We start from the raw sequence: 25,025 nt of genomic DNA, 5'->3' as shown, positions 1-25,025 counted from the left end.
CAAATGATCAGATTGATTTTAATATTTTGGATATCTATATACAACCATGGCACATTAACAAATTGATAATTACATTACAGTACAACATTAACAGTAGTAATGCCAACAAAGTATTTTTTTTAATTTAAGATTTAAAAGTATTTTTACAATTTTATAACTGGTTAGACTGTGGCTTCCTTCCCTTTAAGTATTCTTTGTCTTTCTCACAGTTTAAGCCTGGACATTATTCTGTCTCAGAGAAACTTTTTACTTACAAGCCCAAAGCAGCATTTTCATAAATATGGATAACCAGGGAAGAAAAACAAATATTGGAGCAGCCCAATAAAAATTGCTTAAACATTTAACTAGGGAGACAAAGATGAAATATTATGACATTGCACAAGTTTTTAATCACTAATATGTACATAAATATATATAAATAGAATGGTAATACATTTACTTAATGATTTAAATGTTTCATACCCAAGGAAATAATTTTAAGATTGTGCTCAGATAAGAATTACCATTAGTTAATAAGTCCAACAGTAACAAGACAAAGATTTGCAGTTTGAATCCTGGTAGCAAATTTTGTAACAATGATAGAATGGAATTTTGAGCTCCACATTCTCTGTATCTAGTTTAAAATACTTCAATAAACTTGAAGACTTGTGTTTTTACCACTAATAAATTTTCTTTTTTTTTTTCGAAAATCGGCGTTATTGAAATTGAATATAACATCTAGCTGCATTCATTTTCAATTTGAAACAATGTAGTATTCAAGAGATGGATTTTGCATGATGGAATGCTGTTTAAAATTTATATGTGAGTAAATCCAATGAATGAAACAATACAATATTTAGGCTTCTGTGAGCTTACAGTTTAAAACAAAATGTATAGCTTTTATATATAGCACTACTTTCATGCTTATAGCATGCTCAGAGCGCTATGGTCCAATCTCATTTGTGGACCAGTGGGGGTATCTGGGAGAAGGTTTTCCGTGAGACCTTTAGGCACTCATTTAACACAACTCTGTCCGAGTTGAGTGTCGAACCTCGAGCCCCCTTCATAGGTAGCCAAACCAAGCCAAGTTCAAGCGTACTTAGCCCACAAATCAGAATAAATGCAAGTGTTGATAAACACAAATATATATGGGGGGGGGGGGGGTTAATTCTTTTATTCTTTTACTCAAAACATGAAAATAATGAAAGCCATTAGGCAGACAATAAACATTTGAATGAAAGACATTTATTTTAGAATTAAATTCATTGACAACATTGAATAACATTTCATATTTGTTTATTAATTAGTTAAAACTAGAAGTGGTTTTTGAGTCATGTCTCTGAGACTAACAAGACCATGAGGTCAGCACAACCACCAAGCATTTCTTTTTACAAAATTTAAAGTCCAAAATTACATTGAGATTCACGAAATAAATGTACAATTTTTGCAAATTGTCAGATAAATACAGAAATAACCAATGGAGTCTGAAGACTTAATACACCTAAGCTATAATATATCAGCCTAGGTGTAATTTTATCTAAGTAGGGTCAAATAATAAGATTTGTGTACTGTGTACTCAGTATGCTTATGTGTGTTTAAAAAAATGCTTTTACAAAATTATGTACATTTTGTCAGAACATTAAGGCATCTTCAACTGAAGAACAGCAAACTTGACATCTAAAGACAAAGATATGAAGGTTATAACAATACCAGCATATACTAATAATTGTAAAGTATCCAGAAATAATGGATGCTTTAGTAAATATATTCAAATTATACAGGTTAACATTAATATATACATTACACAATATACAGTTTTACAAAACAATAGAACAATATCTTACACTAAATATTTGTACTGTTAGTGGCCCAGCCATTTTCATATTTACTCTCTTGAAATGCATACAGAAATTTTGTTTAAAATAATGTTATACTATATTTGAATATCATGAAACATTTCATTTAACAGAGTAGAGTATATTTTTATTAAAAATTAAAACTATTCTTAAACATCTTCAATGTTTCTAAATATAATCTAAATGTCTAAATACATACTAAGAGTAATTTCACACCGTGCCTGCAGTCTTTTGATGTGTCTCTTAGACACAAAACTAAAGTTTGCACTATTTGAAACCATTCTTCAAGGGTCATGCTCAATTTTGTTCTCATAAACCAGAAGTTGAAGCTGTCCTTCAAGTGCTGTTGAAGCTGTTCTTCAAGAAAAAAGTCAGCAATGATTGTTAACATGTAATTGAACACTTCTGAAAGAAGCCATAAGTGTTTTCTTTGTACATTTCAATTAATAGTTTGAGAATGATGATTGGCCTGAACACAAGCAATTATCCAGTTATATTTTAAAATCCATGACAGCCTTTCATTAAGTTGAAATGATGTAATTCCTTTGAGGATATTTCTCCATCATGCAAAAAAAGTTAGTCTTTTTTTTTTTTAGTGCAGACCAAGTAGAGTAATATGGTCACTTGCATTTTAGTATCAACCATATGAATTTAAAGTTGTGTGACCTTTCCTTCTTTATTATTCATTTTATAAATAATGAGAGGAAAAATCACAAGCTTATCTTTGGAACATCACAATCATATCTTTGGACCATCACAATCATATCTTTGGACCATCACAATTATATCTTTGGACCATCACAATTATATCTTTGGACCATCACAATTAAATCTTTGGACTATCACAATCTTATCTTTGGAACATCACAATCTTATCTTTGGAACATCACAAGCTTGTTCTAAGCTGATAGACTCAAAGTCTGTAGATATTTTTGTTTTCATCATAATGTCAAAAGTGAGAAAATAAACAATGAGGCTAAAAGGAATACATCATGTGCAAAAATGATTTGACATTTTCAGTCCTGCGTTGTCGCCTGTGATCTATGAGAGCTTCCAACTCTGAATTCTCTAGGTCTTCTGAAGTTTCTGGGCTCTGAATACTGTTATCAGAATGTACATTCTGAGGTGGCACAAGAAAATCATCATCAGATGAAATATCTACTTTGGGAGGCTGTATATGCTCCACTTCCTTGGAGTAGTTTGAATTATAAGACACAGATCTAGACCTTTGAAAATCTCCCCAGTTCTGTGGTTCCCCTTCAGCTAAAAGCAGAAATACAAGTCCACCAAAGAAAAATATTCCAGATGTGATGTAGAAAAATATAATCCAGTGATGCTTGTTGTTCTGTAAGAGAAAATGTTTAAAAAATTGAATTTCATTTGTCAAAAAATACTTTAATCATTATGTATTCATATCACATGTAAACAATTACAAGCATTGTTTATAGAGTACAAAATTGAGGTAAAGTAATACTAGTTGCATGCTATCACATACTTCAGTAATAGTTCTTACAGTTCATGAAATTTTTAGAATTAAAATAAATTTTTGAATGGTCAAGCTTCACAAGTTTAAAGTAAAAATTCTAAATGATTAAATTAATTAAATCAGAAATCAGAGAAACAAAAAGCACCATTTCATACTACGTTAGTTAAAATTAGAAATCTGCTTTGAAGACTGAATACCCATTTTATAGCCTATATACAACAGAGAAGCGATAATTTCTGTTTGGCTAAATTTAAAACTTACTATTGGTTAATAGTATTAAATTTGAAATAAATGCAAATAATAAAACCTTCAAGAAGCGTCTAAGTAATAAAACAATAAAAAGAAATACAATAAGCAAATGTAGGACCCCCAAGAATTATTTAGCAGACATCTTCTCAAGAAAAGTTTATTATTATAATATAAGTTATTATAATGAACTCATTAGTAATGACTTACAACTTCGCCAGTTAAAGAAGCTAAAATTGCTGGACCAATGAAACCTGTTGTGGTACCTATTGTGTTGGTCAGACCATATAACACACCTGAAAGATACAGAGATAAGATACTATATATAGTATTAGTGAGTAGTTAGACTGGATTTTCGCTAGAATATTTAACAAATGGGAAATTTTTATACAGCATCTCACACACACACTTGATCAAAACCAAAGAAGGGATCAAAATATAAACATTCATTTTTCAAAAGTTTGCAGATATAAAAATTTTAATACACAAACTTGAGAGAAAAAATAATAAATTCCATATGACAATTCTAATTTCAATATCATACTAAAGAAATATTTTAAATAAAGATGTTTGTTATTTTAAAGTCTGATACAAATTAAATGCTACCAAAATCTGACTTTTTGTCAAAGTAATATAGAGAAAAAACAAGAATACCTGCAAATGTTGGGGCTATGTCAAGGTGGTTGACACTATAACCTGCCATAGTGAATCCACTGAAACCGACTGCCATGGTCAGCAAGGCTACAATCAAATTTCTGTCACTATCAACATAACATACACTGAACATAAGGGCAGACGGTATAAACAAACCTGAAGAAAGACAAAAGAATGTCAATGAGAAAGCACAATTGTGAATTTGTTTAAATAGATACCAAAGCAACATAAACTGTGAAACGCAATCACTATTATTTTTAATATTTATTTGTTTAGATCAGTGATATCCAAACTATGAGCCAATGGCTGTGTAAACATATGTTACAGTTGTCCAGAAAGTTGAATCTATTGATTTACTCATATAAATAAAATAATTTTCGCAGTTTAATCTGTAATGCAAACAACTTGCTCCACTTTAAGATTTTTTTTTGTTTTCTTAATTTAGCTAAATGACAATATAAACTTAAACACAAATTATTAATTTATAAATACAAAGTAATTCATAACCTCAGCTTGACTTCTGCTGGGAATGAATTTATACAACAAATAATTCTATAAATTTTGGTGTGATTGTAAATATAGACAAAACGATAAATAAAGTAAAAAATATTAAAGGTTAGTTAGTCGTCAGATTTCTGTGTAACTCACCAATGGAATTCACAAGCTTTCTTGTATTTTTGGTACTTAGTATGTTCCTTCCCCTCAACATGTCAGCTAAATATCCAGACAGTGGATTTGTGACAACAAGAACTATAAATGGAAGTGATGACAAAAATCCATTCTGCATAGACCAAAAAGAAAATATTTGTTCAAATTTTAAAGTATATAGTAAGATATAGGAAATACAAAAACATTTTGATAAATGTGTTTACTGGGGTAATATTAGATATTTAATCTAAAAAAGGGTAGAGAACAATTATGGGTCTAGAATTAAAGGGTATAGGTGGGTTAAACAAAAGATGTCTAAACTAGTTTTAAGTTCTCATTATGATGGCTTATTAATTTTACATTACAAATGTTTATTTAAAGGCATACTCTTAACTTATGCTAATTGTTGCAGACCCTTTGAAGAGGTGTTATTAGTTGTTGTTTTTTTTTTAGTTTAAGTTATCTTGTGCCTCTGCTGGTATATTTTGATGGCTATGATGGGGATTCCAAAACTGCAAAAGTTATGGCCCCCAAGCATTGCCCTGCCTTGTAGGGAAATTTTTTTCACGAGTGAGTCAGAAAAGCATTTTTAAACTGTTCTGTAATATTTTAAGTTTGTATGCATAAAAAAAATGTTTTCATGATCAATGATTTCATTTTGAACATAAAATATCTGCGCTTTAATAGGAAAATTTTAGCATTTACTTATTTATTTGCATTTGAACGACAGTACAGATGAAATCTTCCAAATTTTATTCCTAATTGCTATGAGCTGTATTTTTGTATTTCCCAATGAGAGGGATGTAGCAATAGAAGCAGATGTCATTTTTTTGAGTCCAATTTCTAATAAAATTCTATCAAACAGAATTTATTTTGTGAAATTTTGCAAGAAAATCAGAATTTGCATTTTTCTTTATTCCAAATAAATAATTTGAAATAAACTTTTTTTAAAATTGAAAACTGTATATCCAAAAAACAAGATGGGTATAACATAATAGCAGTAGCTGCAAGCATCATTTCGTTCTTAAATAGATAAAAACAATTTAGTGTAAATTCAATTTAGACTGTCTGAGACTAAATTGGCCTACATTACTAATGTACACCACAGTGGTGCTTTTTATCTTTTCACAGTTTGTACTGCTTCCTCTTATTCATAATATTGCAAGATAATTTAGTGTTATTTTAAGTACAATGGTTGGTCAGGACATGAAGCAATAAAAGGAAAACTTTGCTTCTCATTTGTCTCCCATTTTGGTATATAATTGAGTTTATGGCAATTTTTTGTTGTATAAAACAGAACTCCAATAAAAGGGACACACAGAAGTAAATTTTAAGATCTCCTCTTCCTGCCTATCTGTATGTCTACCTTGAACTAATCATGCTACTGTAGGAGCATCAACTTATTGATAAACTGAAGCTAACTTAGCATGAGAACCACTGGACCAAGGATGCATCCTTGCAGACATAAACAGCATTTACCCATATCCCTATGATTTACCTGTCTGATGTGATAGTTTAACACACGGTGTAGATAGCTAGGCAGACAGACAGTCAAGGCAAAGCATCCCCAGTCATTGGCAAAATGGGCAGCTACAATGGCCATCAGGGCTGGAGTCCTTAATATCTTGCACAACCTTGGCTTGACTGATATCTGCTTGGAATACAAATTAAAAAAACATGCAGGGCTGTTTGTCTAGGTGCTAGTTAAATAGTCCTATGTCATGCTATTGTTTTATTATACAAACCAAGATCCTATCTAGACCAATGCTACTGAATGTATAGGTCAAACATTAACTTAGTTATAAAATATTTTTTTATCTTTTTATCTTATAAAATACAGAAATTACTTTAAAAAGAAGATGATTAGAAAGACATTCAAAAAATGTTAAAAATCTAATTGTATTTTGTGTTCAAGTATAATGAATTTAACCAGCAATGTGCAACCCACAGCTCTAGGATATTACAATTACTTACTAAAGTCTTAAAGTGTCCAAGTTGCCATGCCATGGGACTTACTGAGGTAAAATCCTATATTTCATTCTTGAATGTTATAAAGTTATTATATATATATACATAGAGAGAGAATCAAGTTATATAAAAACAATTTTTGTTTCATTGGCTTGCGCTATCTTCTAGTATTTTTGTCCTTGTAATTATATCAGGAGACTGTGGACAAAACTATGATTAAAAATTCAATTTTATGTCATTTTCTTTTTCTGTGATTTAGCCTAAAATTTAAACTTACATGACTTCCTGGAATCAAGATATTGCTCGTAATGTATTCCAACTCCTTCTGAGAGATTCTTGGGTGTTTGCCAGGGGTGTCATGAACCAACAGAAGCCACCCAAAAGACCAAATCATGCCACAGCCACCTGTGATAAGAGAAGGGGCATTTTATTTCTTCTTATCTTATCTTATAAAATACAGATGTTACTTCAAAAAAGAAGATGATTACATCCTATGCGTCAATGCATGTTAACCAACGACTTAAATTTTGTTTTCCTGGTTGACTCAGGCAAGATATTCCATGCTCTAATAGCAATAAGGAAGAAAGAACACGAAGGTTGTGCTACTGATGTATTGAGCTGAGTGAGATGTTTAAGAAAATACCACAAAATATTTACTAATAGCTGCCTGAATGCCAACTTCAAACCAAGAAATAACTTTACGGGAGTTATATGAGAATGTTAGTACTTGCAGCCATCTCCTGCCATCCTATAGGAGGTTGTATTTCTGAAGAAGAAAAAAAATCTAACAAGTCAAAAATTGTTAATTTAACACTTATTCAATAAAAAATTTAACAAATCTACTTACCAAAGACATAAAAAACTAATGGCCAGCCATCCAGAACAGCACTGTCTGCTATGTAACCAGTAGCCCAGGTAGCGATGACAGTACCAACCTGACAACCTGAAGGAAATATATAGGAATATTGTTATTGTCAGTTATATTTTATAAACTTCACACTGGCAGAGTTCTGGTACAACTGACTATGTAAGGGTCAAATGTTTTAGTGAAATTAATATTTGATAACGAACCTGAGTAAGTTATGGTCATTAGCCAGCTTTTCTCACTGTCTGGAGCCCACTTGGACCACATTGTGTGCATACAGGGCTGAGCCAGACCCTGAAAGACACAATACAATACAATAATTAATATAAATTGATATTATTGTTTATTGTTAAAAGCAATGCAATGATTATTAATTAGTCAATAATCAAGATTCCAAAAAAAAATAATCAAATAAGCAGTGACCAGACAGTGTAATTTATATTTACCTGAGCAAGCCCTTGTAGTACCCTGATGACCACAATCAGATAGTAGCTCTTAAGGGCTGCTAGGGGTGTCACCAAAGACAAAAAAGAGTTGATCATTATGCCAACACCTAGTATAATTTTGGGCCCTATCTTGCTGGACAAGTAACCCCCTAGAATCTGCGTGCTGCAGTATCCATAGAAGAAGGAGCCCAGCAATATATCTTGGTCACTTTCTGACCAGTGGAATTTTGAGGACTGAAAAAAAAAAGTTTCATAGTTACATAGTTTAAGATATAACTACATACCTTTACTTCAATTGATTGGAAGTCATTAGTTTCTTACTGGGGCTATACAATATAAACAGGTCAGGCTTTAAAAGATAATAGTAAACTTCTGAAATATATAAACATCTAGAATTTTAAGACTAGGACTGCTTAATTTCCTTATTGGAAATTTGTTGTGATTACAATGACTTGTTCAATTAAAAACAACATCATAACATTCCACAAAAGAGAGACACGAAGCACAGAGAAGTTTATTGAGTGACTACACACAGAAGTCTTGAAGTCTTTTTTACTTTCTGATGTCAACCAAGTGGTGCTGATACATTCTGACACAGCAAGAAACAAATGCGTTTTTGAAACTTTTGGTTCTATCCTTAATGGGCAGAAATCACAAACTTCGTAACAGCTTCATGTAGTTGGTGGCAGTTGAGCTCAAAATTATTACGACTTTGCTGAAACATCTTTGTTGAAAAAGCTCATTCAGATATGGTTAGTTGTCACGTTGTGTGCTTGGTTTTTGATGTTCTAGCTTTACCAAGCGGCAGCAACAAATTGGATGACATCTTACCTTGCCAACAAGTTTTTGCACATTATCTAGATTCTAGATCTATGTTAGCAGATTTTGTATCGCCCCTACAGTTAAAACTTGTCAAGATGTCGATTCCAAATCTATATCTAGATCTAAAAGTGAGTAAATGTATCAAAGCAACTAAGTACTCAAGCATGCTGTGTGGGATGCATCTTGGGATAATAACCTTCCCCCTTCCCATTTAGGAAAAAGATAATGGCATCATCTCAGGTGACTATATAGCTTACTTGATTATTGATGAGTGTGGCAGCTGTAGTGATTGGGACATGCATGACCTGCATAGTAGCATTGGAGTTGTCCACCATGGCCAGGATGGCTATGTTTAGGTCCATTCTCAATGTAAACATGTTGATGAAGCCGAGGAATGACCACAGGGCCAGCACATACCTGGCAGGAATATACCATTGAGATGGAAGCTCTGGAATAAAATATTTGAATTTTTTAAATGACTTTTTTTGTTTTATTTTGCTTTGGAAGAGTAAAACTTAAAAAACACTTTCTACACATTACAGCATGGTCGGCCTTATAGCCATAGCCTCATAATCATAGGAAGCAGCCACCTATCACCTAGGCCTAGGGCCTCCAATTGGTGGGGGCCTCGAAAAGGACTCTGCATGAAGCACTATATGAGTTTAGGTTATTTATTAATTTAGACGGTTTTAAATTCATAGCCTATTTTTCAGTATTAATTTTTTTTTTTGGCTTGGGGCCTCCCTCTTCAATTAGTCGAGGGAGAGAGGATGTAGCTTAAATTAATAAGTTAATAAAGTTAATTGAATCATCATAATCATGATCGTATCATGCCAATCATGGATCATTGGATGGGTTGCTAAAGAATTTAAAGATATGTTACCACAATATCCCTGTTAAAACTAGAAACATTTTATTTAGATCTAGATTAAACACAAACTTTACGCTTTAAATCCACAGTATGTCATATCAAGTGGATCATCTTAAGATTATTGTTTTAGATCTATATAATAGATCTACAAGATTCTGAAGCATTTCAAAAGCTATCTTAAAATGACACTGTGCCAGGTGAAAGTAGCCTAAGTGATATCATTAAGACAAAAGATAATATAGGTGACGACATCAAAAAGTGGACCAGTCTTTCACCACTAAAAGTATAATAGATAAACCTATAGTATTATAATGTTAGGAGCTAAAGACATTTAAATTTGATATTAGGCAAACACAGAATACTCACCGTAACATATTTGTTTTAAGATTTGCTATTAAGAAATATTCAACTAAAACTGACTTTTCAAGCATAGATCTATATAGATTTAACTAAATAACAAGAAACAAAAACAACAAAACAAATAAAACGTCGATTGTTCTTATTTATGACGAGTCGAAGTGGCAACAAAAGTATTGATGTGAGGTTAAGTACGACATCATGGGCGTAGCCAGCCCCCCCCCCCTTCCCAAATGAAAGCTTAATACTTCCTACCAGGGGTTTTGAATTTTAACCCTCTACCTGGGGTTTTTGCAGTTAACTCCCCCTCTTTTATAAAACAAAACAAACAAAAAAATGCAAACGAAAATCCCCAAATTCCAAGAGCACAGTTATGGAAGACTTTGATTTTAAAACACCCTCTAAAATTTACGATAAACCCCCCTCTTCAATATATATAAAAAAGCTAATTAAGCACTCAAAATGTTATTAGCGTAGCTAAATGGGTTTCGACTCAGTTTTGAGTTTAAACCCCACTTCAATGGGGTTTGAAGGTAAAAAAAATACCTCTTTAATAATAAAAACAGCAAATTATATACACTCAAAATGTTATGAGTGGAGTTTGAAGCTAAAAAGTACCCCTTCAATATAAATAAAAGCAAATTACTAACTCCAAAATCTATGAGCGTAGCCAAAGGGGTTTTGAGTTTAAACCCCCATTCAGAGGGGTTTGATGCTAAAAATACCTCTTCAATATAAAAAAAAAGCAAATTACACACTAAAATTATATGAGCGTAGCCAATCCAATCGGGGGTTTTGAGTTTAAACTCCTCTTCTACATATGGCTTTTTTTAAAGTTTAAAACCCCTCCAAGTGGTTTTGAGTTTAAGATCCCCCTACAGAGCATTTTGAGGTGGAAAACCCCCAATAGATGATTTTGACGATAAAATTTCTCTTTTCGATATAAAAATCTAAAGCAAACTACATGCAGTCACTTAATTCCAAGAGCGTATTCAAGAGAGGTTACACATTTGTACCAGTGACAGGGCTCCATTAATAAACTGCAGTGAATAGTCATAGAATAGCCCTCATGGCAGGTGGGACGAGGCTTCAGACATTACCAGTGACAGATTTTTATGGAAACAGCTTGACGTCAAATGCTCCGAACGGCGCGGGAGGGTCTAAGTCAGTAAGAATAGGTTTTTGAAATAGAACTTTTTAATAGCAGGAAAATGCACTGTAGATACCTCAGAATATGCATTTTGTTGGTTTTCAATATCAGAAATAGTGCTTGGCGGCGGGGCTTCGCCCCGCGCTGGGGGAGCTCCTAGCGCTCACCCAGACCCCCTTGCTAGTAATGGCGGGGAATCTACAATTTTATGGAAACAGCTCAACAGCAAATGCGCCAAACTGTGCGGGAGGGTCTAAGTCAGTAAGAATAGCACATTAGGTTTTTGAAATAGAACTTTTAATAGCAGGAAAATGCACTGTAGATACCTCAGAATATGCATTTGGTTGGTTTTCAATATCATAAATAGTGCTTGTATTTCCACCCCCCCCCCCGAAAAAAAATCCTGGCTACGCCCATGTACGACATAGAAAAGATTATATTTGTATTATGATATGTAGCCTATAGATATTTTTTAATGTAGCAAAAATAATAAAACAGGGTCAAAGGGAAAGCACTCAATATATTTTATTTTTCTATGTTTCTTACATAGCTACCTCGCTTGGAAAAATTAAATCTTAATAATTAGTTGTTTGTTTTTTTTAAGATTGCATTTAATTATAATATAAATATATATGTAATTAAACTTACTCCCTTTCCTATCATCCTAAAACATTTAAATAATTTTACCGCAAAATATAACATAAAACATTTGCAATATTCTGACGCAGCGTAAATTCAACTCTTACACACAGCTTACTTTACAGAATAGAAACGTCTACGAAGACGAAGGACCGTTAGATATAAAGCTGTGAATATCAAATAAACAGCCTCCGACTACCTGGTTTGAAATCATGAAGAATAAGGTTGAGTATTCTAGTGATTTGGACATTCACCAAAAACATTTTTAAAAGATCCAGAGAAATGATTGCGAATACTTTACCTACTGCTTTAGTTGCCAGCAAGGTGCTTGATTGCTTGTCGTGGCCATCACAACAGTTGACAGACGACTCCAAGGACTCCACCAGGACATTGTTGAGATGTGACTGATGAGGCGCCATCTCTGCACTATGACCCTTGAGGAGAGGCCGACACACGTCCTACAGGCTATAGTAACAGATCTAATGTAACTTTACATTGCAAGACCTAGAAGATAAGATACAAATAAGATAAGATAAAATAAGGTTGGGGTAAGAGAAGTAGCAAAAAAAAATATTTTACAAGGAAAAAAATTGAATATGAAAAAAAAAAACCTAATCTACAGAGTCTCATCATCTGTCCCTTGAATCTCGTCCTAGGGGGCGCTGTCACAGTTCGCCTAACCAAATCCCTCCACTTTCCCCTGTCAGTGGCTGTTCTTAGCGGGATATCAAGAGAGAGAGAGAGAGAGAGAGAGAGGCCCACTCTTTGACGTTATCCCGCTAGATTTTCTTTGGACGATCATTTCTTCGTGCTCCATCCACTGTTCCTTGAAGAATGACTTTTGACAATGAGTCACGTCTTAAATATGACTGAACCAGCTCAGCTTTAGTTTCTTCACAGTACTGAGGAGTTCCTCCATTCTGCCAGCCAGAGTCTTGACTCATATGTCTTCTGTTCATGATACCCAGCATGTTTCTGTACTTATTCTTCTTTCAGACTCAGCGTTCAGTGTCCAGCTTTTTACAACCACCCAGAAGAACAGAGACCTCTAGCGAAGAATCATCCATCCATCCAATTGGCGCTACAGCCCATGAAGGGCTCTGGCCTGCTTCAACACATCCCTCCGTTCAGATTTCTCCTGCGCATTTCGTCTCCACGCCTTAACCCCAAGCTGTTGTAGATCTGCCTCCACATCATTAATCCATCGCATTCGGGGTCTGTCTTTGGGTCGCCTGCCTTTTGGTGTGTTTTTTTTTGCCTGTATACGATTTTCGCACCTCTGTTATCTAACATTCTTTCAAGGTGGCCTGCCCAACGTGGTCTGTTCTTTATTTCACTCACTATTGGTGGGTCATCATTTTCATGGTTAGTGCGTGTCTAGCTAGGAATACAACTATAATTTGACTGGGAAGCTAATGTGAAGGGTTGGGTTTGATAATATCATTTCTGTAGATAGCAAGTAGATAGATAAGTCGCCTTTATATCATAAACTTGGCCTAAATTACTTATTACAATAAATGTATTAGTTTGACCTAGTTATTGCAGAGTTATTGCGTGTTCGTATTTAATTGACTTTTGAATCTAGCTATCGATAAGAAAAAAAAATATTCTCAATGTTTTATAGATCAGATAAAGAACTAAAATGTGGTAAATGTTGAAGTGAATGGGCGATGACAATACTGTTCAGAGACTTTATTTGTCACGTGATATAACTTGACAAGAGCTTAGACCTCAAGGAAAGATCATGTGACTTGGGTGACGCGCTCTGACGCACTACTGTGACGTACTACGTACAATCCATTTGTGTTGAAGCTCACGCTAAGAACGATGCAGACACTGATTTCTTCATAAGAGAAATATACCAATAGTACTAAACTGATACGCGAAAATAGGTAGGTACATATGTCTAGACAGCAAAGGGGCCAACAATTTTTGTTATGAGAGAAAATGTTGAATTAAGTATAGCGAAGCAATGGACAGTCTTGACCAGGGCACGAACCACGGACCCTTTGATTGGACAACTCCACCTAGCAGAAACTAAATAAGGCCCTAAGGGATTGGAGCTATTGGGTTAACTGTTATCAACATAAAACAATTTTTGCTTTGCTCGTTCTCAAAAATGAATGAAATTATCCGTGAAACCATTTTGTGGGCCCCGAAGCAAGCGGGAGGGAGAGGCCTACATTAGGTCTATAGCTTATGTTGCCTGTAGGTTAATCCAGCACTAGCAGCAACACAGAATCAACAATGAAAAACGGTAACAGCAAGTTTGAATGTCCTCAAAGTGGTGAGAGACAGTGTCCACGCTGCGCCCTCATAATGGCAGCTAAATTGAGAAAAAAAATGTCAGGTGGCTATTTGACGGCCTGTGCTCCCTTAAGAAGTGTTGCGCCCTCTAACGGTACACATTTATAGTGTCGTCCTTGGATTCAGTCTGAGTCGTTATACAACGATGGTTCATCTCTTAAAGCCCATTTTCATGTGTCTGTAGAGCCCATTTTCATGTGTCTGTAGAGCCCTTTTTCATGTGTCTGTAGAGCCCTTTTTCATGTGTCTGTAGAGCCCTTTTTCATGTGTCTGTAGAGCCCTTTTCATGTGTCTGTAGAGCCCTTTTTCATATGTCTGTAGAGCCTTTTTTCATGTGTCTGTAGAGCCCTTTTTCATGTGTCTGTAGAGCCCTTTTTCATGTGTCTGTAGAGCCCTTTTCATGTGTCTGTAGAGCCCTTTTTCATATGTCTGTAGAGCCTTTTTTCATGTGTCTGTAGAGCCCTTTTTCATGTGTCTGTAGAGCCCTTTTCATGTGTCTGTAGAGCCCTTTTCATGTGTCTGTAGAGCCCTTTTTCATATGTCTGTAGAGCCTTTTTTCATGTGTCTGTAGAGCCCTTTTCATGTGTCTGTAGAGCCCTTTTTCATATGTCTGTAGAGCCTTTTTTCATGTGTCTGTAGAGCCCTTTTTCATATGTCTGTAGAGCCTTTTTTCATGTGTCTGTAGAGCCCTTTTTCATATGTCTGTAGAGCCTTTTTTCATGTGTCTGTAGAGCCCTTTTTCATATGTCTGTAGAGCCTTTTTTCATGTGTCTGTAGAGCCCTTTTTCATATGTCTGTAGAGCCTTTTTTCATGTGTCTGTAGAGCCCTTTTTCATATGTCTGTAGAGCCTTTTTTCATGTGTCTGTAGAGCCCTTTTTCATGTGTCTGTAGAGCCCTTTTCATGTGTCTGTAGAGCCCTTTTCATGTGTCTGTAGAGCCTTTTTTCATGTGTCTGTAGAGCCCTTTTTCATGTGTCTGTAGAGCCCTTTTCATGTGTCTGTAGAGCCCTTTTTCATGTGTCTGTAGAGCCCTTTTTCATGTGTCTGTAGAGCCCTTTTTCATGTGTCTGTAGAGCCCTTTTTCATATGTCTGTAGAGCCCTTTTTCATGTGTCTGTAGAGCCCTTTTTCATGTGTCTGTAGAGCCTTTTTTCATGTGTCTGTGGAGCCCTTTTTCATGTGTCTGTAGAGCCTTTTTACATGTGTCTGTGGAGCCCTTTTTCATGTGTCTGTTTCTATTCTGGAGAGACTTTGTCGTCCACATAATAATAAAAATGTCAATGCCTTAAATTATAAAGATTAAGGATAAGTGCATTATTTCACATGACTACGCAAACCCAGTTGCGACCTGGATATTTTTCGGCAGCTCGCCGCCTTTTCATATCTTGTCATGAAACATATTTATGTAGGGAAATAAAGATGGCGACATTTTTTTAAAGAATCATTGTATATTTAATCACAATAAAGATGACGCTTACTATAAGCTATCCCGACAAGACCAACGTCTAATCTTTCGACTCAGGACCGAACACAACAGAATGCGACAACACATGCACCGGAAGCTCAAATTTGGAACCAGTGAAATCTGCCCATGTGGAGTATCACAAGAGAATGCCGACCACGTCCTCCAAAACTGTTCTCTCTACCAAGAGGCCCGTATAAGACATTGGCCCCAAATCACCCCAATAGAAAGAAAACTATATGGAGAGCTCCCTGATTTGGAAACCACTGCGCAGTTCATCTCATGTATTGGTCTAGTCATCTGAACACTCCAACATAACAATGAGAACGATGAAGAAGAAGAAGATTGTATATTTAGCACGTAAATGTTTGTAGATAGTAGCTACCAGGAAACACAAAAAGTGATGCACCGGAGTACAGAAATAAGAAAAACGAAAGATAGTTGGAGGAGTTGGAGGTGCGGTAGATGATTGCGAAGCGCTAGGCTTACGAATCGGAGTCCCGGGTTCGAATCCTGGTGAAGACTGGGAATTTTTAATCTCGGGCTCTTTAGGGCGCCTCTAAGTCCACGTCCACCCAGCCCTAATGGGTACCTGGCATTAGTTGGGGAAAAGTAAAGGCGGTTGGCCGTTGTGCTGGCCACATGACACCCCGTTAACCGTGGGTCACAGAAACAATCCTTACATCATCTGCCCACAAGATCGCAAGGTCTGAAAGGAGAATTTTACTTTTTTTTAAAATAAATATATTTAGGCTAAGGATTCTGAAGGGTTAGAAGGGCGTGTTTTCCTTTTTTTTTGGTCTAAGTACAGTTTAGTGTCCAGGACATTGGCTGGCATGTTTCCCTCTTCCGTTGAATTAACTGGCAACACTCTTGCAGACTCCTTGGCCCACCAGGGAGGGCAAATTCCACCCACTGTACAGGCTGTAAGTTTTCATCATGCTCTGGATATAATTAAAAAAAAACAGAAATGGAAAAGTGGTTTGAGCGCTGGGACAAGTCCCAAAAAGCCCGTGGAGTCTAGGAGCGCATGAGGCGCCCTGACCGCACTTCCCGTGGTGGAGGCTGACCAGGCCTGAGCAAGCTATTACAGCACAGTGCAGGACAGGCCACTGTCCTGTTGGCTCATATTTCTCACGGCTATGGCCAAATTTCGATTCACGGTGCCCCGATGCGGGGAAGAAGAGGAAACCGTGCCTCATATTCTGTTTGACTGCCCCAGACTTGCTGATCTCCGTCTCGATAGGTCTGGGAAACCAAAAATTCTCGACCTGTATGGCGACATTTATGCACTACGCAAGACAGCAGTGTTTCTGTCCAGGGCTTTTGCAAGAGAGGATTTGAGCCTCTCAAGCCCTCACTCAAATGGAGTTTGATGATGATGATGATGATTGAATTAAAGAATTCATTTGTTATAAATATCCGTCTTCGCGTGATTCACTTAGTTGTGACCCAAGTAAGCATCAAAATGGAACTCTCTACAAAGGAGAGTATAAGACTTCAACTAATCGTGGTCAAAGTACTCGAGAGGTCTCGAGTTTAAATGCCAGTGAAGACTTGGGAATTTTCAACTTCACGATCCTTAGGGCACCACTGAGTCCAACCAGTTTTAATAAACAGGGCTTCACATTCACATGCAAACGTGTTCTACGAGATGAACCAGAGTCGTTACGTGTGAAGGAGGCCAATAACAACATAATAATAGTTACACTTTCGTGCTCTCGATGCGTTCAAGTCCAATCTTTTTGTGTGTGTGTGTGATGGTATCTGGAAGATTTCCGTAAACCCCCCCCCCTTTTTTATGCGCCGAGATTTGAATTCGTACCCGCTGAAGTTGTACATCCAAGTAGTTGACTATGCCACTCGGCCACACATTGCACACTACGGAATATTAAGAATCTTAACTCTCTAGAAAGTAATTGTTTTTTTAAATGATCTACTGCCGTCTAGGAATAAATTGCGATAGAAAACAAGCTACTCACTGTCTAAATGAGTAAATCCACAAAGGGACGAGCCAAAAGAGAATGTGTTGCTGTGTACCATCAGTCTGGCTCAGGACGCTGACTGTGGGACTGGTGCGACTTGAACCAGCGCAGTGACCAGATTAGCGAAATGTGAAATAATCAAAACACCGTCTCAATCATCGTGATCTGATTGTGTGTGTGTGTGTGTGTGTGTGCGTGTGGTGAACCAAAATGTTGATCACGTGTCGATAATTAAATGTCTGTCAAGTTTTTTTCATTATTTCAATAGATAAAGGCGGCTAAAAATAATTGTTAAGTATTTCTCCAATGTTAGCTTATTTATATCCTAACCCTATAATATAGACTCTACGTCTGTCTTTTTGTTTTTTAAAATGTTTTTCAGTAAACTTTCATGACATCAAAAAAAAATCAAAATTGTTATACATAACGCAAACAAAACAAGGTTACAAAGGAAGTTTGTGTGGAAACACAAACTCAAAATAGGCCCCCGAAGTGGTCCGCTCGGGTAGATAAAAAGGCAGGTTTCAATATTTTCAGAAAGAATATCAGAAACTATGAACTACAAACTTATCAACAACTACAACCCTATCTCCGTCGATACGAAAAAAAGTGACGTATTGTTGCATTGTTAGTTCGACTAACGACTTGATGCCACAGGATACGGGGATTTATTAATATTATTATTATTAATTAAATTGTTAATATTCAAACGTATTCGATGAACTGATAGTTATAACGATATGGTTAAATCCTAGGGGTCACTTACAAAGACGGCATCACGAATGAAGAAATTAGAAACAGAATTAATACAGCAATGGGACCCCACGATGACCTGCTAACCACTGTCAAAAAAACGTAAACTCAAACTTTATGGTCACATCACAAGGTCCTCAGGGGCTCGCAAAGACCTTCCTTCAGGGAACAGTACCAGGAAGAAGATGAAGACGGAGAAAGCGATGGGAAGACAGTGGATGAGATTTTATCAAAGGTAAGGGACAGAGAGAAAAGGAGACAGACGGTAGATTAGTCTTTTTTACCAGTGCTATGGCCATTTACGTGTATAGCACAATACACTACTTATTAATTGTTGTTTTAAATTATATTCCACTTGTAATGCATATTTAATAGATTTTTCCTCTTAAAAATAAAAGTAAACAATTTTTGTAAATATAGGTAAATTGTATGACTGAGATTACTTAACTTAGAAATAAAACTTTGAAAAGAAAATTTTTGGACATAAAAATCTAACACCATTGGCATAAATGTGTTAAAAACATGATAGATAGTCATTTCCCTTATTAAAGTGTCTCCCATGTTTGTTACTATTAATAGTGAATAATTGTTAAAATGGTGTATTTTTATGAAAAAAGCTGCTTGCATAGTTGATTTTAAAAAATTAAATTTTTCGCTTTCAGAAAAGAAAAAAGTAGCCGTAGCATTATAACTTTTAATAGCATAAAATATATTTTCTAGTTTAAGACATCTAAACGGGACGTACGGATGGACAGACGGACCACGCAAAAATAATAGTCTATTCCCCTTTCGGGGGCCGCTAAAACAAAGAAGACCAAACAAATGTTATGAAGACTTTGATGTCGCAATCTACATATCAGTAATTCAGATGGATTAAACACATTTGATCTCATTCAATACTTAAACGAGAAATTAAACATTTAAATTAGGTAGAAGAGAATGAAATACTTAGCCAGGAGTCTGGTCGACAATTGGCAGGGCGGAAATCGGCTGAAGCGGAACTCTTTCATGCACTCGGTGCGGGAATTGTCCAAAGAAGTCGATTTACCCCAGAACAGAGCAGCTCTCGCTCTGCATGGGGCTTCTTCTCCGGCGAATGCTCCTGGAGTCCCAGAGGTGAGGAAATCGCTGATTGACCCAGAAGTTAACAAGAAATGCACAAAAACTGTCCTACGAAACACTGCCAGGAAAACTGTCGCCCAGTACCCAGCTGACTATATTAAAGTGTACACAGATGGTTCCACGAGAGAGAACCTCGGACAAAAAACCTCTGGGTATGGTGTGGTGGTTCAATTCCCTGGCACGATTGAGAACGATGAGATTCTAGGTGTGTGTTCTGGCAGGAGCAATTACGTAGCTGAAATGGTTGCAATTCAAAATGCAGTAGAGTACATTGAAGAACGACTTAACGAGAAAACAGCACAACCCAGTCCTATTGTACTGTTTACAGACTCTCTGTCGAGCCTACAAGCCATTGAAAGCCCTGCAGATACGCTCCCGGAACCACTGGCAAAAACACTGGCGTGCGTGGGACGCCTCCAAGAAAAAACACAAAATTCGGACGACATTCCAATACGTACCTGGACACGTGGATGTGGAGGGTAATGTGAAAGCTGACTTATTAGCCAAGCTCGGCACAAAACTGGACCCTGTGGACGAGCCACAGACTTTTGAGCAGGCGCGTACGATAGTGGACGAATGGGCAAGAAATAAATGGAGCAAAAGCTGGGAAAACGGTAATACGGGAAGGGAAGTCTGGCAAAACTTAAAAGGGCCCTCAAAATCGGACGAATGGTGGCAGCTAAATAGGGAAGAACAGGTGACAATCGCTAGGTACAGAACGGGACACTGTCCAATTGGTGCCTATTTTGCTAAATTTAAACCAAACTTCGACTCACGCTGCAGGCATTGTCAGGACGACGTCGAAACAGTCAACCACATCCTTTACGAGTGCGCAACACTACACCCTAAACAAGGCCATTTGAGTGAAACAAAAACTGGTTTGCATGAAGAGCTGGCTCTGTACGGAGACAGAGAAGCTTTGAGAAGAACTGCCGCTTTCCTTGTCCGTGTTATCAGAGAATAGAGTTCTCAACACGGTGCCCCAGTGCGATGAGACTCACACGGTATTCAAAGTACTCTGAAGATTTTTATACATGTAGGCCAATCCATAAACAGGAAGATTTTTTTGATGTATTCGGGATGCAGAATAGAAGATGTATTGTAGGTAATTTTTTTTAATTATATTGTTGCAACTCTAGGGTAGGCACTCAACGTAAAGGCAGGCAACTCAACACAGTTTCACAGGAAATAAAATAGGTGTGTTTATTCATTAGGGCAAACACATAACATCCTTCAGCTTCCTCAGAGTCTTATTACTAAGTATACCAGTCCTTTGCTACTTAACCCGAATGTGGACAAACGACAGCCTTCCCCGCTTCGCTCCAGGTCCCTTCTACAACCTTCAGGCAGCACAAAAGTTGACCTTTTAGTTTCCCAAACATTCAGACTCTTTACAATCCCTGATGCACTGTTCTTCTCTCCAGTCTAGTGTCTTCCTGTTTTCGTTCACTATGGCACTACAAAATCAAATTTTCTCCGTTCTTCCATTTGTAGCTTCTATTTCGCTGACAACTTTAAACTTCAATGAAACATTGTTACGTAAACATCTCAAATATGACAGGAGGCGGGGGGGGGGTGGAGGGGTAAGTGATAGTGCTTACTAGAATTCACGGGCTCAAAATATGTGTGCGTGTATGTGTCGGGGCGCATTGTGAAGCGGGTCTTACCAAATCAAGTCAAAACTCTATGTTGGAGAAATTACGATGAAACAGGTTTAAACAAAAAAAATCAAAATGGGGGTTCCAGAGAGCGATAGAGATAGAGAGATAAATTAATTCACAGGCTAAAAAGGTAGGTTAGGTTTTTCGTTAAAATGCGGCCCGTTTATTACTATACAAAAAAAAGAAGGGGGTGTTCGGCCATAATAAACACTATAAATCCTGGGAACAAATCAACGGGCGAAGCCGGGTGTGTACTGCTAGTACGATATGTTTAAGACAATGAACTAGATTTCGTCCTTATTGACCAAAATAATTTTGTAAAATATATCATTCATACCATTGTTATAGGTCTAAATTTTACAATATATCCTATTTAGAACAAGAGGATAGGTGGTCAAGCCCAGTCCAGTGATCCTACACATTATTTTGGTGTATAGAAATTTACATTTTTCTGTTTAAAATGACCAAAATCCGAAAAGGTTTTGAGATTTTTAAAACAGAATTTTAAAATAAATACTCTCACTCTTGAAACATTCGGGTCACTTCCTGTCAAGTCATACGTCTGCAACGACCAACACTTTAGGTTGACTCCTTTGCGCCGCAAGGCATCCAGTCTACTAGACTAATTCCCTATGTTGGTGAACTCCATATGCCCGAATCTCCCGTTCTTTAGAGGCGCAAGGTATCCGATTTCAACCCTTCGCATGTTTTTTTAAATGCAGGTTAGCCGCGCTTAATAGCACAGCCATCCGTGCAGCCCAGGTTCTGGACTTGGTAGTCACAGGCTATTGGCAATGCGATTTGGGTTATGAATTTTATAGACAATGGGAGCATACCCCCTTTTAATACCTCTGGCTACGACAACCTACAAAAAAATTATGTAAATCAATGCTATCAGGCTAGCTTCAAGCTTTTTGGGCACCATTTCGATCATCTTGGGATGGGGTAAGGTGTCCACACTAACCCAGTTGTCCGAAGCCCAAATACCTTGCGGCATAACTGCCCGAACGGTCTCTTCAGTAGTATAGGCGTATTAGAATGAATTAATGCTGTATAACTAAGGATGAAGATTATATTGAGGATTGTACGACTGATCAATAATTTCTTCACTTGTGTCGACTTTAGGTCCAGATTATAGACTTTAGGTCCACTTTATAGATACAGCCTCATTGTCATGGGAAAAAATGCGGCCAAAATTATCAATCCTTTCTTTTATTTTTAGTTTTCACATTGAGCCAGGTAATCTTCAAATGACATCATAAATGGCACATGACAGTGTCATGTGGCTGATCAATTGACAGAATACGTGTTAACAGGTCTACTTCTATTTCATAAATGTTACGTTCCGATCTAATACTAATGCTTAAAGCAATGTATGCTTTTTTTTTTTGTATAGAAATGTAAACCTGGATTTGTGAACGTCAAATGATTTTTTTAGACCAGGTTTAATGGAGGATTTAAAAATAGTAAAGTTCCACTTTCAGACCTTGTGGTCTATAGGATAGGTGATGTAAAGGTCATCTGTTTCTGTGGCTTAGGTTAAAGAGGGTGTCATGTGGCCAGCACAACGACCAACAGCCTATATTTTTCTCCAACTAATGTCAGGTACCCATTAGAGCAGGGTGTCATATGGCCAACACAACGACCAACCGCCTTTACTTTCCCCATATAATGTCAAGTGGACATTAGAGCTGGGTGGACTCAGAGGCGCCTGAAGATCCCGACATTAAAAATCCCAGTCTTCACCAGGATTCGAAGCGCTTTACCTCTCAGCCACCCCGCCTCCTATGGAGGATTGATCAGCTCTTATAACTTATTAATAAGGAGCCAACAAGAGCTATCTCAAACTAAAAGGAGAAAGATTCGTACAAATTGGTATTATTGACGTTTTCCTCTGTTCGTTATAATAGAAAATATCCCCTTGTAATACAGGATTAATGCATACGGAGGTTAAAAAAAATCTTATCTTATAAATTACAGACGTTAGTTCAAAAGAGAAGATAATAACGTCTTAGGCATTTCATGCGTCCATCTAGTCATGCATATAGATAAGCGACTTAAACTCTGCTAAGTCATTGGTTTTCCTGACAGTCGCAGACGGCGAAAAATAAATTAAATAGTCCCTCGGCGGACAGCGGCTTAGTCTGTATCAGATGTGACAAAATATGCAGGTCTCCACTGGGCGAAATGCTCCAGTCATCATTACTCTTCTGATTCGAAAAATAATACCTTAAACGCTTTTGTCCAATAGAATTGACTCTTTCATCACTTCTTGCTAAGACACCTATAGTATTATTAATTGATAATCAATATTTACTCAAGCAGCTGTTACGTTAGTCTTTGTATGACTTCTTGTGCATATGTCAGGAAAGATCCCAGGGGTTCAAACCGAGATAAATAATATTAAAGCTTTTACGTAATCTTTAATCTAATGACTAAATTGACAGTTTTGCTAATGGATAAAATTTTAATATCTTCGTTTAGATTACAACTTAATTAACAGAAAGGCCTAGTTTAATTGATTTCCAATTTACAAGAGGTAGATAAGTTCCAAAAGTGAAGAAAAAAAGGACGCGTAAGGGAAGTTATGTATTCATTGAAAAAATATTAATTAAAATTTCAAGTGGTAGAAATTAAATATTTTCTCATCACAGAAAGAACTGTGGGTATTAAGTAATCTTACTAAACTAATTTAGTGTGTTTAGGTTATGTACCGTAAAACTTCTATTTTTTAAGAGCTGTTTATTGTTTGGAAAAGTTATGAACCTAAAAAAATAATATATAGTAAAAGAAAGAAAGAGACCCCTTAAAATTAGTCTTAAATTTGAGTATTTTAAATTAACAAGATTTAACATAGGAGGTGAAGTTATTTAAATTTGAGTGATGAACTGAATTGTATGAACGAAATTAAATTGCATCTACCTTCTCCTCCCCCCCCCCTTTTCAAAAAATCACTTCTACCTCTTTACTGTTTTTGTTCATTGTAGAAAAGTGGGGGAGGTGCGGTCGAGGAGGAGGAGGGATACTAGAAGCACACTTAGCACGCGCTAGATTAGCACAAAACTAGACTTCAAGTTCTTTGCTAAATGTGGAAATGTGTAGACAAAATGGCAGTACATTCGACCAGATCCAAAAATAATTTTAAATTCTTTTATAAAGTTCCAGAGTCGTAGACGAAACCTCTAACAGGACGACACTGGATGGTGGAGGTTTGAACTAGAGACCATCAGAAAGCCAGCCAATCCAATGTACTATCATGATTACAATAAGAAGTTTTGTGAAATGAACCTAATAATTAAATCTATTATCAATCAGCGTGTATGTAACATTGGCTTGTAACACTAAACAATAAAGAACTTAGTGATGTCCCTTTGTCCGCCTTCCCGCCCCCTTTTTTTCCCCCCTCGCTGTTTTGTATACATTTAGTGTACACATGATCTCTTTACGCCATAGGCTTTAGTAAATGAAAGAGAGTTCAAACAGAAACCTGGAAAAACGACTTAAAATTGAGCAAAATAAACAGACTTGCTGTAATGAACAAGAGTTCTAACGGGAATTTAGACAGGGTGTACGTAGATATTACGATATCTCAAAATGTAATTGTCAAGATTTAGACATACCTGAGGTGATCGAGTAGCCCTCCATGGTCAGCGTGTGTATTGTGTATGTTCTTAGTTGTGTGTGTGTGTGTCACCGTCTGGTCACACCAACAACGTGACTGATAGCACAGGTGTGTAGGTATCGAAACA

The 25,025-nt window shown here is 36.5% G+C and overlaps 1 protein-coding gene across 6 annotated transcripts; it reads right to left on the bottom strand.

The window, feature by feature from the left end:
• Positions 1-25,025, bottom strand: LOC106053783 (sialin-like). Of its 6 annotated transcripts, none has more exons than XM_056015973.1 (12): positions 24,897-25,025; positions 12,289-12,491; positions 9,228-9,418; positions 8,149-8,382; positions 7,909-7,996; positions 7,685-7,780; positions 7,115-7,242; positions 6,368-6,520; positions 4,870-5,002; positions 4,222-4,377; positions 3,778-3,863; positions 1-3,180 (listed from the first exon to the last, which is right to left on the bottom strand). In XM_056015973.1, the coding sequence occupies exons 2-12, from the start codon at positions 12,404-12,406 to the stop codon at positions 2,812-2,814; spliced, it is 1,752 nt and encodes a 583-aa protein (XP_055871948.1). In that variant the 5' UTR covers positions 12,407-12,491; positions 24,897-25,025; the 3' UTR covers positions 1-2,811. The 6 variants fall into 6 exon arrangements, with proteins under 6 accessions (XP_055871948.1, XP_055871947.1, XP_055871951.1 ...); XM_056015972.1 differs by lacking the exon at positions 24,897-25,025 and adding an exon at positions 17,738-17,894; XM_056015976.1 differs by lacking the exon at positions 24,897-25,025 and having other exon boundaries at positions 12,293-12,432.

This window comes from Biomphalaria glabrata, chromosome 17 (genome assembly GCF_947242115.1).
Source record: "Biomphalaria glabrata chromosome 17, xgBioGlab47.1, whole genome shotgun sequence".
NCBI classification, from domain to species: Eukaryota; Metazoa; Mollusca; class Gastropoda; family Planorbidae; genus Biomphalaria; species Biomphalaria glabrata.
This window is presented reverse-complemented; position numbering and strand designations above follow the sequence as displayed.